The sequence below is a fragment of the Peromyscus californicus genome, unplaced genomic scaffold (assembly GCF_007827085.1).
Source record: "Peromyscus californicus insignis strain IS unplaced genomic scaffold, ASM782708v3 Scaffold_5__1_contigs__length_169319896, whole genome shotgun sequence".
Lineage (NCBI taxonomy): Eukaryota > Metazoa > Chordata > Mammalia > Rodentia > Cricetidae > Peromyscus > Peromyscus californicus.
The window spans coordinates 130,350,607-130,363,024 of NW_026294573.1; the positions used below are offsets into that span (position 1 = coordinate 130,350,607).

Genomic DNA, 12,418 nt, shown 5'->3' on the forward strand with positions numbered 1-12,418 from the left:
GATTTGGTTCAAAACTTCCAGGAGAAATAATTGTATTTGGTGTGAAACTCACTTAGCTTTCGGCTGACGTGTAAAATATAACTTAACTATTCTCCTAAACCCAGGGCCTTTCACTTGTTAGGCAAAAGTCCTGCTACTGAACTAAGTTCCCAAACCCTTGAGAAGGAATTATGATAAATGTTTATAATACCTAATGACTTGTAGTCTATCATGCTTATACTGTAGCAGAGAAGAATTGATAGTGTGTTCTTCCAAAGTGGAAAAGTTTGAGTAACTGTCTTCTGCATTATTTCCCATGTTGAGTGAGGATGTTAGTAAGTTGGTTTGTAGCCGTACTGCCATTTGCCCATTCTCAGGATTTCATTGTTCATTTCAGTGACTTCAAGTTCCTCTTTGAGGATTATTGCTGGGGATATTAGTTTGTTCATGATCTTATAAAATATCCAGTTAAAAGCAATAGAAGGGATATTACTGAAATTTCGGGGATTAACTTTCACAGTAAGATTGAAATCTCCTTTAAGAACTAGTTTGTTTGTGTGGTTTGGCAGAAAGGATGAATGAAGACTTCTTGAAAGTTTGGTTTTGAACAAACACTTTGGTGATTCCCTCATTTCATGGCTTGTGTGTACAGTACTTGGATATTGTCCAGCTTACTAAAATGCAAATGGTATTAAATGGCTACCACTGTGTTCACTGAGGTTTATTACGGAGCAGTTTGGAAGCATTCCATCTCCTTCAGTGGAAAATGTGCTGAATTCATGGAAGGAATTCTCAGATCACATGGCTTCAAAGTCATTAGTGACTTGTTTGGATTTGACCCTTGAACATTTCTGGTTTTATAAGAAATCAGATACCATGGATTTTTGAACTTGAACTTTCCGCATTTAATGAGTACGAGTTTAAATTCCATACTCTTTTGGACATCTTTTATAAAATTAACATTTTAGGTCCATTGAAACTGATTCAATTCTGTGTCAATCATCTAATTATTTCATTTGATGATATTTTTCCATCTTAAATAGGACAGAGAGCCTTGGGGTCTATCTCAGTGATTGAATGCATACTCAGCATCGGAGAGGCCTTGGGTTGGATCCCTAGCAACTGAAATCAAAACCAAACAAAACTCACTATGGAGAAAGCACCATTTGCCTTGGTCTCAGTAGGAATGGTCTTTATGGATAAGTTTCTTAATGTGAATATTTTGAACGATGTGCTGTGGTTATATAGCTACTTACATAGCACTGTATTTTAAAGTAAATGAGAAGCAACTAAGCAGTTTTGTAAAGTATATGCTAATTATATTATGAAATACATGTACTCAGTTTTGAGGCTCCATATATATGTCTATATGTACATATATGTAAGAACTACATATGAGTTTAAAATTACAAATGATATTTTCAAAGCATGCTAGAAACCAATTCTCATCTGAACTTTAAATGGAGTATCATTATTCTTCCATTTTAAATCCTATGACATGGGGCTGGAGAGATGGTTCAGCAGTTCAGATCACTTGCTGATCTTCCAGAGAACTCAAGTTAGTTCCCAGCACCCATGCTGTAACTGTAACTCCAGCCGTAACTGTGTGAAGTCCAGCTCTAGGGCATCCAGCCAGCCCCTACTTCTGGTCTTAGCAGGCACGCATACATCCATGATGCGTGCTTGCCTGTCTGCACAAGCTGATTTCTTTAAACTCCTATGATACAATATGATTTTTCCAAGTGTTATTGGTGGGTGCAACAGTTGTGTTATTTGGTCAGATTGATTCTTTCACGTTTTAGAAAGAGATCCTATTAGATAATTTTAGTACTAGCTGTGAGAAGAGTATGCTATGCTCATTTTAAAGGAGGCCCAGTGGTTCTCATGTAGACTGCACCTGCCCATTGTAGATGTTTTTCTCCAGAGTGTGATTATAGGGGAGATAACACATGTGGGATCTATTAAACAACAGAGCATGATTCATGTGTAAGGACCTTGTCAGGTGACAAATATCAAGGAGAAGTTGCAAATATATTTAATAGAAAAGTTTGCTTTGGTTTTATTTTCACTAGTTCATTAAAAATTCTCAGTAAAAAAGTATAGAATAATTATGAAGTCATTTTTATATTCTCCCCAAAGCTGGTTAAACCATAATCTTCCATGGATTGTGAGGTTCTGCTATTTTTAATTAAATATGAATATAAGTATGTAAAATTCTGAAAACCCCAAAAGCTCCTTTTAAAAATTTGAGATTCTGAGCCAGGCGGTGGTGGTGCACATCTTTAATCCCCGAGCTTAGAAGGCAGAGAAAGGCGGATCTCTGTGAGTTCAAGGCCAGCCTGGTCTACAGAGTGAGTTTCAGGACAGCCAGGACTGTTACATAGAGAAACCCTGTCTTGAAAAACAAACAAATAAACAAGCAAAAAACGCCCCCAAAATATTGAGATTCTGTATGATCAAAAGTTGCTGTGTGTAGGCGTACTGTACATATCTAAAATACAGACCAGTACCTGATCTAATTTGATGGATGCACATGTGACAGGGATGAGAATACATCTTGGGGATCAGTCGCTTAGCAGAAGATAATGCGGTGGTTGGACATTCATGAAAAAAGAAAGGCTGTCAAGAACATCTGTGTCCTTTCAAAACAATAAAATGGGCAGCTTCAGAGAAGAGATGCCATGCCAGGAGGTGTGCCACTTGGGTGTTCCCTAACCTCTGACATTGTGTGTGTGGCTGGCCCTGTGTACTGGCTGCTGCTGCCTAATGATGTTCAGGGAGGCACATGGTACCACTCTGGTTGATGCTGATGCTGTCAGGCTGCTTCCATTCATCTCTCCATCTTGGCATCTCTGCTTGGTGGGAGTGACTGACTAGGAGGGACAAATTATGTCACTGTTGTCTCCCTGCTCTTAGGATATGGAATGGTGTGGGTTCAAAGAATACACTCCATTCTGGTGCAGTAATAGCAGATTGGCATGCATATGTTTCTGTTTGTTGTGTTTTACTTGTATACACACATTCTGTTGGCTGACCTTATCTCCCTAAAACATTCATTAAGCAATAGAAGCTTGTCTGTTCAGTACTACTGTCTTTATTCTGAAACCTAGGATGTATTTTCAGGAAGCATTAGAAAGATAAGATGAACTTAATATCATGATTGTTTGATTATTAAAAAGATGCCTAAAAGTTTCTTATTTTATTACTTTTGAAAATTTACCAACATAGTTTAAATGAATGTTAATTTGTAGTATTTAATTACATACAATATATCAGCACTATGAGTTAATTTATTAATGAGGACTAGCTATACCAAACATGTAAATATTTCCTTAATTTATATATATATATATATATATGTGTGTGTGTGTGTGTGTGTGTGTGTGTGTGTGTGTGTGTGTGTATCGTGCATATATCCATGCTGTATTTTTAATTTAATGGTTTTGTGCTTTCATGAACTGGATGGTCATGCTGATGTAATACAGATTGCTCTTTAGTCATTGGTCTTCACTTCTTCTTTTCAGCTGATTTTCACAGCAGTGGGCACATTGTTGTGAATGGGTGGAAGATACACAACACAGCAAAAAATAAATGGTTTGTATGCATGGCTAAAAGCCCTGAAGAGAAGCATGAATGGTTTGAAGCTATTTTGAAAGAAAGAGAACGTCGGAAAGGTGGGTGCATAAAGTGGGAGCTATTGTGCTTTGTGAAAATAATTAGTTAAAAGGCAGACATTTTTTTCCTCTGGTTGCCCCCTTCTAACTCTAAATGGCATGATCTGCCCAAGATTTAAAAACTGAAAACAACAAAAAAAATTCCGTACTCTATAAAATTTCTAATGATATTTGTCTTTATTAGGCTCTATTCTTACCTAATTATTCATTTTTACTGATAAATGTTAATAGTTTTTACATTGTAAAAACACAGAATTTTAATATAAAATTTTGTGGTTTGAAGACTAAAATGCAGTTCAAACATTTCTTCTTCTGCAACGTTTCCCCCTGCCCCATACACTGGCTGTGAATGGTCTCAGGATTTAACTTTGCCTCTGGCTTCCTCTAACTGTATTCTTTGCTCAGCTTCTCTGTTCTCATTAGTGGGACTTCTACTTGTATACTTGTGTACTTCCTTTGTGCCTTGCCTTGTCTTCTCTCCTGGGCTTCATTCGTATTCGCCTGCTGTGCTGACCCCCACACTTCCTTGACATTGTTGGTATTTAGTGGACTTCTCTCCACTTGGCAGTTTGCTTCAAAACCATCCTCACTTCCCTTTGTCTTTGGAAACCTGGAAGGCACCCTGATTTCCCCTCTCCTTCATAGCAGTAAATCCCCCCCTGCTGTGTTCCATACCCTGTCCTCTAAGCTACATACAAAGTGACAGAACTTTCTTTCCCATAGTGCCTGCCTTTTTCACTGGCTCATAAAATATGTTGCTACCTCCCCAGTACCTAAGGAAACAAGTGATTTACCTTTACCAGGACGCTGTCAAACCCACCAGAGCACCTGTATTCTCATCTAAACCTCAGGATTCTGTGCCATAGATTGCTCAGCTTTAGTGGCTCTTGTAAAAAATTCTTTCTTAGAAATAAGGATTTGTAATTGTGTATTTAAACATGGTCTTCTTGTGAATGATTTTGTGGCATTCGTCACACAGAGGTGAGATGTGCTGAATAAGCCTCTCCTACTGCAGTGTGGTCTCCCCTGGAGGATGGACCTCAAGTATAGCTATGCTAATCTCATCTGCCCCTCCTCCACTGGCAAAACCATGTGCCCTTGGGGCATGGCCTCCCAGGGGTGCCTCACACACTGGGAATATAGCCTTGCCAGTCTCACTAGGATTCTATGGATTTCTTAAAAACTGCTCCCAGTTCTACAGAGCTCAAACCTACAGCCTCTATCTAGCTCAGTGGTTCTCAACCTGTGGGTTGCAACCCTTTGAGGGTCGAACAACCCTTTCACATGGGTTGCCTAAGGCCACCAGGGAACACTGATATTTATATTATAGTTCATAACTGTAGCAAAATTACATTTATGAAGTAGCAGCAAAAACCATTTTATGGTTGGGAGTCACCACAACATGAGGAACTCTATGAAAGTGTTGAAACATAAGGATGGTTGAGAACCACTGTGAGTCGAGCTGATGGTAGATATGACAATAAGGGCTTGCTTAGTGAGGGTGTGAGTGAACAGATGAAAACTTTTAGTTAACATGATGTCTTCTATTTCATTTTTTATAGGCTTAAAGTTAGGAATGGAGCAAGACACCTGGGTAATGATCTCTGAGCAGGGTGAGAAATTGTATAAAATGATGTGCCAACAGGGAAGTCTGATCAAGGACAGAAAAAGAAAACTGACTACATTCCCTAAGTGCTTCCTTGGAAGGTAAGCTTAGTCTCCTAGGTATATCATCTATTTTATATGATTTGTGTTTTAAAAATGTTATCCTAAGCATTTTTGAATCCTTACTCATAATCAGCCTTTTCTGGACAGTAGGGATATGAGCTAAGAAACAAGGATGCAGGGTCATGGATGGCTCCTTGAGCCATGCATTCACCATCTTTGGCCTCCACAGTGGCTGATAGGCCGTGTAATCAGGGTATTAGAGCTTAGGGTCAGACAAGGAGTGTCAGGTGACAAGGTGTGCCTGTTGGGGTCAGGATGATGGACATGGTTGTGCACAGGGTCTGAGAATCAGAGTTGGGCAGGCATCCACAGAGTGAAGCGATATTGGACAGCTGTGAGAAGACAATCTAAACTTCTGCTTAGTCCAAATTCGTATAGCTGGAGTCAGACTGAACGGGAATAGATTAAGAGTCTAATAGATTGTCATGTGAGGGGCCTAGAACCAGAGACTGTGTCCTTTGGGAACACGAGGTTCTGTGAATGCGAAGGGTAGCTGCTTCAGTTTGGTCTCCTCAGGCCAGACTCCAGTCTTGCTTCTTTCTGTAAGTAATTTTGAACTCAGTAATCCATACTTAGGAGTTTAATGCTCCTGTGGTTATTTAAAGAAGCAGAAACTGTGGATTAGGGAGCTTGACACATTCATATAGTTAGAGAATGCTGAAGTCTATAAAAGTTCCCTGGAGTTATATCAAAGATCAGACTGTAATCAACCATCTTTGTTCGACTCCTGGACACTTCCATTGGTTAGTATAATGGTTTGGGACAGGTTTCTATCTCTGTTTGATCCATGGAGTTGATGGATCTGTGTCCACCAGGATATCCTTTAACTACCTACCAGGAAATAGTATATGGCCACATCTGAACTGTGGGCAAGGAAACTTCAGACTGAAGTGTAGTAAGCTTTTTTGTTGGGCTATCTTTGAATCACCAGCCCCCAAATAATGACACAGAAACTTATTATTAATTATGAAAGCTTGACCTTTAGTTTAAGCTTGTCTCAACTAACTCTTATAACTTAAATCAATCCATCTATATTGTAACAGAAAGCCCCTTATCTACTTCCCTGTCTTAACATGTATTTCTTGTACTACACAACCTACTTGGAGAATTTTGTGCCCCTTGATTATTTGGTATAAGGTGTTTGTTACCTGTGGATCAATGGAAAATAATGTGTTTGCTGTTGGCTTGTTTGCAAATAACAAAAATGATTCTGAAACACATTCATTAGTTTATGTAAATGTTCAAGTGTTGTAAACATAAACATGAGAACAATTTATTTGCAAAATGTCTACATTTACTGCAAACTTATCTTAGTGATACTCACAACTATTTGCCTTGGCGAGGGCATCATCTTTTAATTAAATCTATGTTTGAATGATCTCTTTGGAAATGAGGAGCATCCCCAAGAATAGTTATTTAGTGAGTGCAGTGTTGGAGAGGCTCAGCACATAGGGTTTCTGAGATAGATTCTGATTTCTGTAGCCATGAGCGCTGTGAAAAAAAAACAAAAAACAAACAAAAAAACCAAAATACCACCTGCTGGATGTCTTGAAAATGATGCTTTGGGTATTTAAGATTTCTTTCATGACTGCTTCATGATATGTGGACCAGACAGACTTCCCGGGAAGACACAGACTTTATCATTTCCATTGTCTTTCTCTTGCAGTGAATTTGTATCGTGGCTTCTGGAAATTGGGGAAATTCACAGGCCCGAAGAAGGCGTTCATCTGGGACAAGCATTGTTAGAAAATGGGATCATCCACCATGGTGATTATTTTATCATTTCATTAATTACCTTTCTTTGTGTGTTCACAAATGGCCTGTCTTTGAGTCCCACATCTGTTTGATGTACAATTTTCCATATCATAGCATGGTTATTTCTTTTAGTGCTTTCAGTATGTAAAGAGCAGAATATCATGAGTTTAAGATTATACAGTTGCCAGTCTTTAAAATGAACAGCCACTGTACAGGAAAAACTCAGAATACTGACTTACTTAACAGACTGTGGAAGGAGAGATGCATAGTTCTGACTAGAGTATGTGAGACTGCTTCATGGGGACACTAGTGATGGGCATTACAGAATGAATAAAGCTTAAAATAACTGAAGGGGCATCCCTCTGAGGAAAGGATAGCACTCAGTTAGAGTAGGAAAAACTTTCATGGTGGCCACTTGAGGAACTGCAATAGGCTCCCATGTGGCTACACTGTGAGCTCCATGGATCAGCATCCTGCCAGGGGCTTGTGGTAGGAAGACACCTAACTGAGCAGGCTGACCCACTGGCCCTGTCCAGAAGGTCAGAGCTGATGCATATCTTCACATGAAGGCATGGTCAGGACTTGGTCTCAGAGTATGCCTGCAGCATCTCAGAGTCTGCAGGTTAAAGGTTAAAGGCTGCAGCACACAGGTCTGCCAGCAGGTAAAAGAACAAGGAGCCTTCGGAGCTGGGTCCACAGATATGAAAAGAGTTGGCCCATCTGAGAGGCTGGAGAAACTGAAAAAGCGTATGTAGTAAGTGTTTGGATGTGATGGATGGAGAGATTGGACTCTGGTGAGCTTTCTGCTCTGCATGACCAAGATGGTTAATTCAGGAGAGGCTTGAGCGGTGAAGAGTTAGGAATGGAGTAGCTGTGAATCTAGAGCGGGGCACTTGGGAAGGGTTCAGTTGGGCTCACACACCAAAACCAAGGAGAGAGTGGGGATGAGACTAACGTAAAAGTTGGAAGAATCTCTGATGTGAAAAGTGGGGCAGGGAGAAACAGACAAGGAATCATTTTAAACTGTGGCTATTAGACTATGGAATTTTTACAGTCATGTCTTCCCTAATCCACAATGGTGCACCAACAAAGCAAATCCTTGTGAGTTTTCCCTATCACTCTGGGTGTTACCTCTGTGACCAACCAGTGCCACCTTCTAGCAGGTTGGGCATCACCACTCTAAGTAGACAGTTCTGTCCTTCCCAGGATCCCTGCCTCCACAGTCTCCACCATTTCTTCCCTTGTTTCCACTTTTGCTTGAGGTTCCTTTATAACAGATAGAAGATGGAGGTATGAGGTCCTTTATAACAGACAGAAGAAGAAGGTATGAGGTTCCTTTATAACAGATAGAAGATGAAGGTATGAGGTTCCTTTATAACAGATAGAAGATTAAGGTATGCGTCCATTTTCATTGCTTTTCCTGGCTTCTCATCAGCTTAAGTCCAGATTTCTTCCTATGGTTTAACTCTTTCATGAAGGCCTGCAACACTCTGCACAGTGGGACACTTGGTTTCTACTCTAAGTGGGCACCTAGCCAACCTGACCTTCTACACTGTGCCCACCTTAGCCTTCTACATCTTTCCATGCTCAAAGGTGACACTTAATTTTGGATCTTTACTCTTGCTTCTCTCATTCAACAGTTGCTTGTAAGTTTCTCATAAAAGTGGGGGAACATTTCAAAGTGCTAAAAATACAGTACTGTGGAAAATGAAGTAACAAAATTCCCTGCATTCTTGACTCATCTTTTCTGTGGCCCTGTGACTTTTAGAAGCTCTTCCATTCAGTCTGCCATTTTAATACATTAAATTTCGGGATTTGAAATTTTCCTGAGTTTTGAATTTATAATTAGTATGTGTGCATGCACATGCATGTTGTGTGCTGGCCAGAGGGCAACTTTCTGGAGTTGGTTCAGTCTGTCCATCAGGTTTTTGGCTATTGAACTCAGGTTACCATGCTTGTACAAAAAGTGATTTTTACCAGCTGAACCATTTTCATGTGCTTATCACTGTCTGAAATTACAATGTTATTTTGTTTCTTTGGTTATTAATTATCTCATTGTCTCCCTTACCATATCCTGGCCTCTACTGAAAATATATGCAACATTAGCACATGAGCCATATATATATGTAGTGCTTTGTGATATGTGCTCTTCATGCCTAACATATTTAGGTAATCAGTAATCACATGCTAAATGAATAAGAGAATTATCATGCTTTAAGCAAACGGCAGATACTTTCATGTTGTGTAACATTTTATACTTGATTCAATAATAGAAAAGATCTAAAGCATCATATACATGTAATTAGCATCTAGTGTGATAGAAAAGCACCAGGTAACAGCTGTAATAGGTACTTTTTGCTGTGACCAAAACACCTATCATGAGCAATGTAAAGCAAAGTTTTACTTTGGTACATGGATTCAGATGGTCATATGGTCATTTGGCTCCATGCATTTGAGTAGAACATGATAGTAGTGGGAACTTGTGGCAGAGGAGGGCTGTTTGTCTCATGGCCAGTCAGAAAGCAGGGAGCCAGGCAGGCGGGAAATAGTCAGGGATAATAAACCCTCAAGGATCAGTCTCCATTAACCTGCTTCCTTGGGCTTTACCTTACCCCATCAGTTTCCAGAACCTTCCAAAATAGTGCTACCCTCAGGGGACCAGGAATTCAAATAATGAATCTGTGAGGAACAATCCATATTTAAACCATGCAACAACTTTAAGTAGAATGAGAAGATGTTGATAAAGGTCTTTCATATCCCCTAACCCAAGTCAAGTATACATTTAGGAATAAGAATGTTTATTGCATTGTTATTTTTAATTTATAAAACGTTTTAATCAACCCACAGTAATTTTATGGACTTATGGAGTATAGAGTGATAATTTGAGTCATGTTTGTAGTATGTAATGACCAAATCAGGGTAATTAGAATTCTTATCTCCTATAACATTAATCATTTCTTTGTGTTATCTTCAACTTAAGTAGGTAGCATAAAACTGTGGTCAGTCAGTTAACCTTCAGAAATAGCTTTTCCTTTCCCATTTACACTTTCCTGCAGAGATAGTGTTTTACTAACAAAACAAAAGAGGTTGTGGCTTCTGTAGTGTTCATGCCATTATTGTACCAGTGGGCATATCTTCCCAGGCATGTCATTCTTGAAACTCACATTATTCACAGCAGGGTGATGCTGCTGATGTTTATCCTTCAGGAGCTCAAACCCCAGAGTGGATGGGAGAGTGGCTCCTGATGTCCCACCACTTGCTAAGAATTCACTGTTAATCATTGTCTGCTTGAGGATGGAGAGTAAGCTTTCTTCAGGGTTTTGACCCCTGAAAGAATTACTTATGCTCCAGTAGATGATCCTTTATCTGTGACTGCACAGGTAGCACTAAGTGGACTCTATGGGTTCCAAAAACCAACAGAAACAAAGGAAGCACATATAGTTCGGGGCAGGGGGAATGGTGGGGGAGAAGAAGAGGGGAAAAGAGTCAATGTGATCTAAATATGTGCATATTTGAAATGGTCAGACAATAAAAAATGTTTGACAAATAAGATAAAAGGAAAACAAACAAAAAAATGGGAACGTCCCAGTCCTGATCAGTTCATCCCTGGCTGTAGGTACCACCACTTCAGCCATCAATAGAGCCTCTTTTAAAAGCATTTTCACATTGAGTTATTTTTGTCTACCTGCATGCCTCGACACATATTTGGAAGTTAGGTGACAACTTTTGGGAATTAGTTCTCTCCTTCCACCTTGTGAGTCCCAGGGATTGAACTCAGGGATTTGGCCTTGCCAGCAGGTGTCTTTATCCACTGAGCCATTTTTCTGGCCGAGTAATAGAGTCCTGAAGTGAAAATACTAAGTGCATTTTTATTAAAATTATTTTCAAATCTGGACTGCAAGAATTCTTCAAACATTTAAATTAGGAGAATTAAAACCCATTTTGAACAATTGCGTTTATAGCCTAGTTAGTTCTTTTCACTGAGAAGTACAGCTCAGAGAATTGTGTTTCAGTGTTCTTGCATTTGTTACTGTTTGAATTCCGAGGCTCAGGGTTACTGTACTGCAGTGAGGATTTGATCAACTATAAAATCACCTTTGGAATCCAGCATTTTTATGAAAAGAAACCTTTAAAAATGTCTCTAATTCTCCAAAACTGGGGGCAAGAAACCCTGTTATGCAATTTCATATTGAGAGTAATTCTATTTAAAGAAGAGATAGGGGCTAAATGCTGTAGTTATTGAGTATGTTTCCAGCTGTACTTTTGCCGAAGCAGAGTTCCTAAAGTGAAGTTGAATGAGCCATCTGTTTAAAAGACAGCTAGAAAAAAAGAATGTGTTGTTGACTATTATTCATATTGCACATATTATTAACCTAGTCTGAGAGCGAGAGAGACAGAGAGACAGAGAGACAGAGACAGAGAATGAGTGAGTTGTTGCTCTTATTGCACGTAGTATTGACCTTGCTTTTGTATGGACTCCTAGGATGTCACAACAAATGCTTTCTCTACAACACACTGTTAAGATTAATCATCTCTAACGACTATCACAGTAGAAATGCTCATCTGCTACATCCTGCAGTGTGCTGAAGTTGATTGTATAAGCTTGTGAGAGCTGTTAATTAAATTACAAACACCTGCAAACTGGTTGTTAAACACAGTCGTTTATCAACATTGAAATTACATAACCAGGTACATAATGCATAGGGTGATGGGTTCCTGAAACCTGGCATTTCCTCATTGTTTCACCACATTTTCCTTTACCTCTGCTCCAGGGTTGTGTTCTGTAGGAATGCTCTGTAGTGCGGTCCACTGCATCAGTTCCATCTTCAGAAACTTTTAGTGGGTGGCTTGAAATCGGTCAGGGTAGGAGACTTTATACCCCAAACATTAGCAAACTGTGCATCAGCTGGCCTTCTCCACTTGCCCCGACCTCCACTTTCTAGAAACCATGGTTACTGCGCATGCATCATGGTTACTGCGCATGCCTTCTTCTGTCATAGCTGTCTGAAAGATTTCCCTGAGCATCTTTCCTCACAAGGTGACCAGAGTGTCCTTGGTGGGTGAATCATTTTTTTTTCCTGCTGTAGACTGCGTGCAGACATGTGCTGTTACTGTTTATTCAAGACAACGTCTAAAATTTGCAGATTAGCCCATGGTTATGAAGATTTCACCCTAAAGTCCCTTACAGTTTAGCCCTGCCTTTTTGAGTAGGTTAAACTATTTGTTTTTATTTGTATCAAGAGACACTTGGGTTGTTTCCTTGAAAATCAAAACAATTTATT

General features: G+C 39.5%; 1 protein-coding gene across 2 annotated transcripts in view; it reads left to right on the plus strand.

Annotated features, from left to right (window-relative positions):
- Prex2 (phosphatidylinositol-3,4,5-trisphosphate dependent Rac exchange factor 2) overlaps nt 1–12,418 on the plus strand; it is a 308,185-nt gene that overhangs the window by 103,011 nt on the left and 192,756 nt on the right. For both annotated transcript variants that reach the window (XM_052715840.1, XM_052715841.1), the window contains 3 exons: nt 3,504–3,653; nt 5,216–5,360; nt 7,048–7,148. In XM_052715840.1, coding sequence (XP_052571800.1) covers nt 3,504–3,653; nt 5,216–5,360; nt 7,048–7,148 — 396 coding nt within the window. The remainder of the gene's footprint in view (nt 1–3,503; nt 3,654–5,215; nt 5,361–7,047; nt 7,149–12,418) is intronic.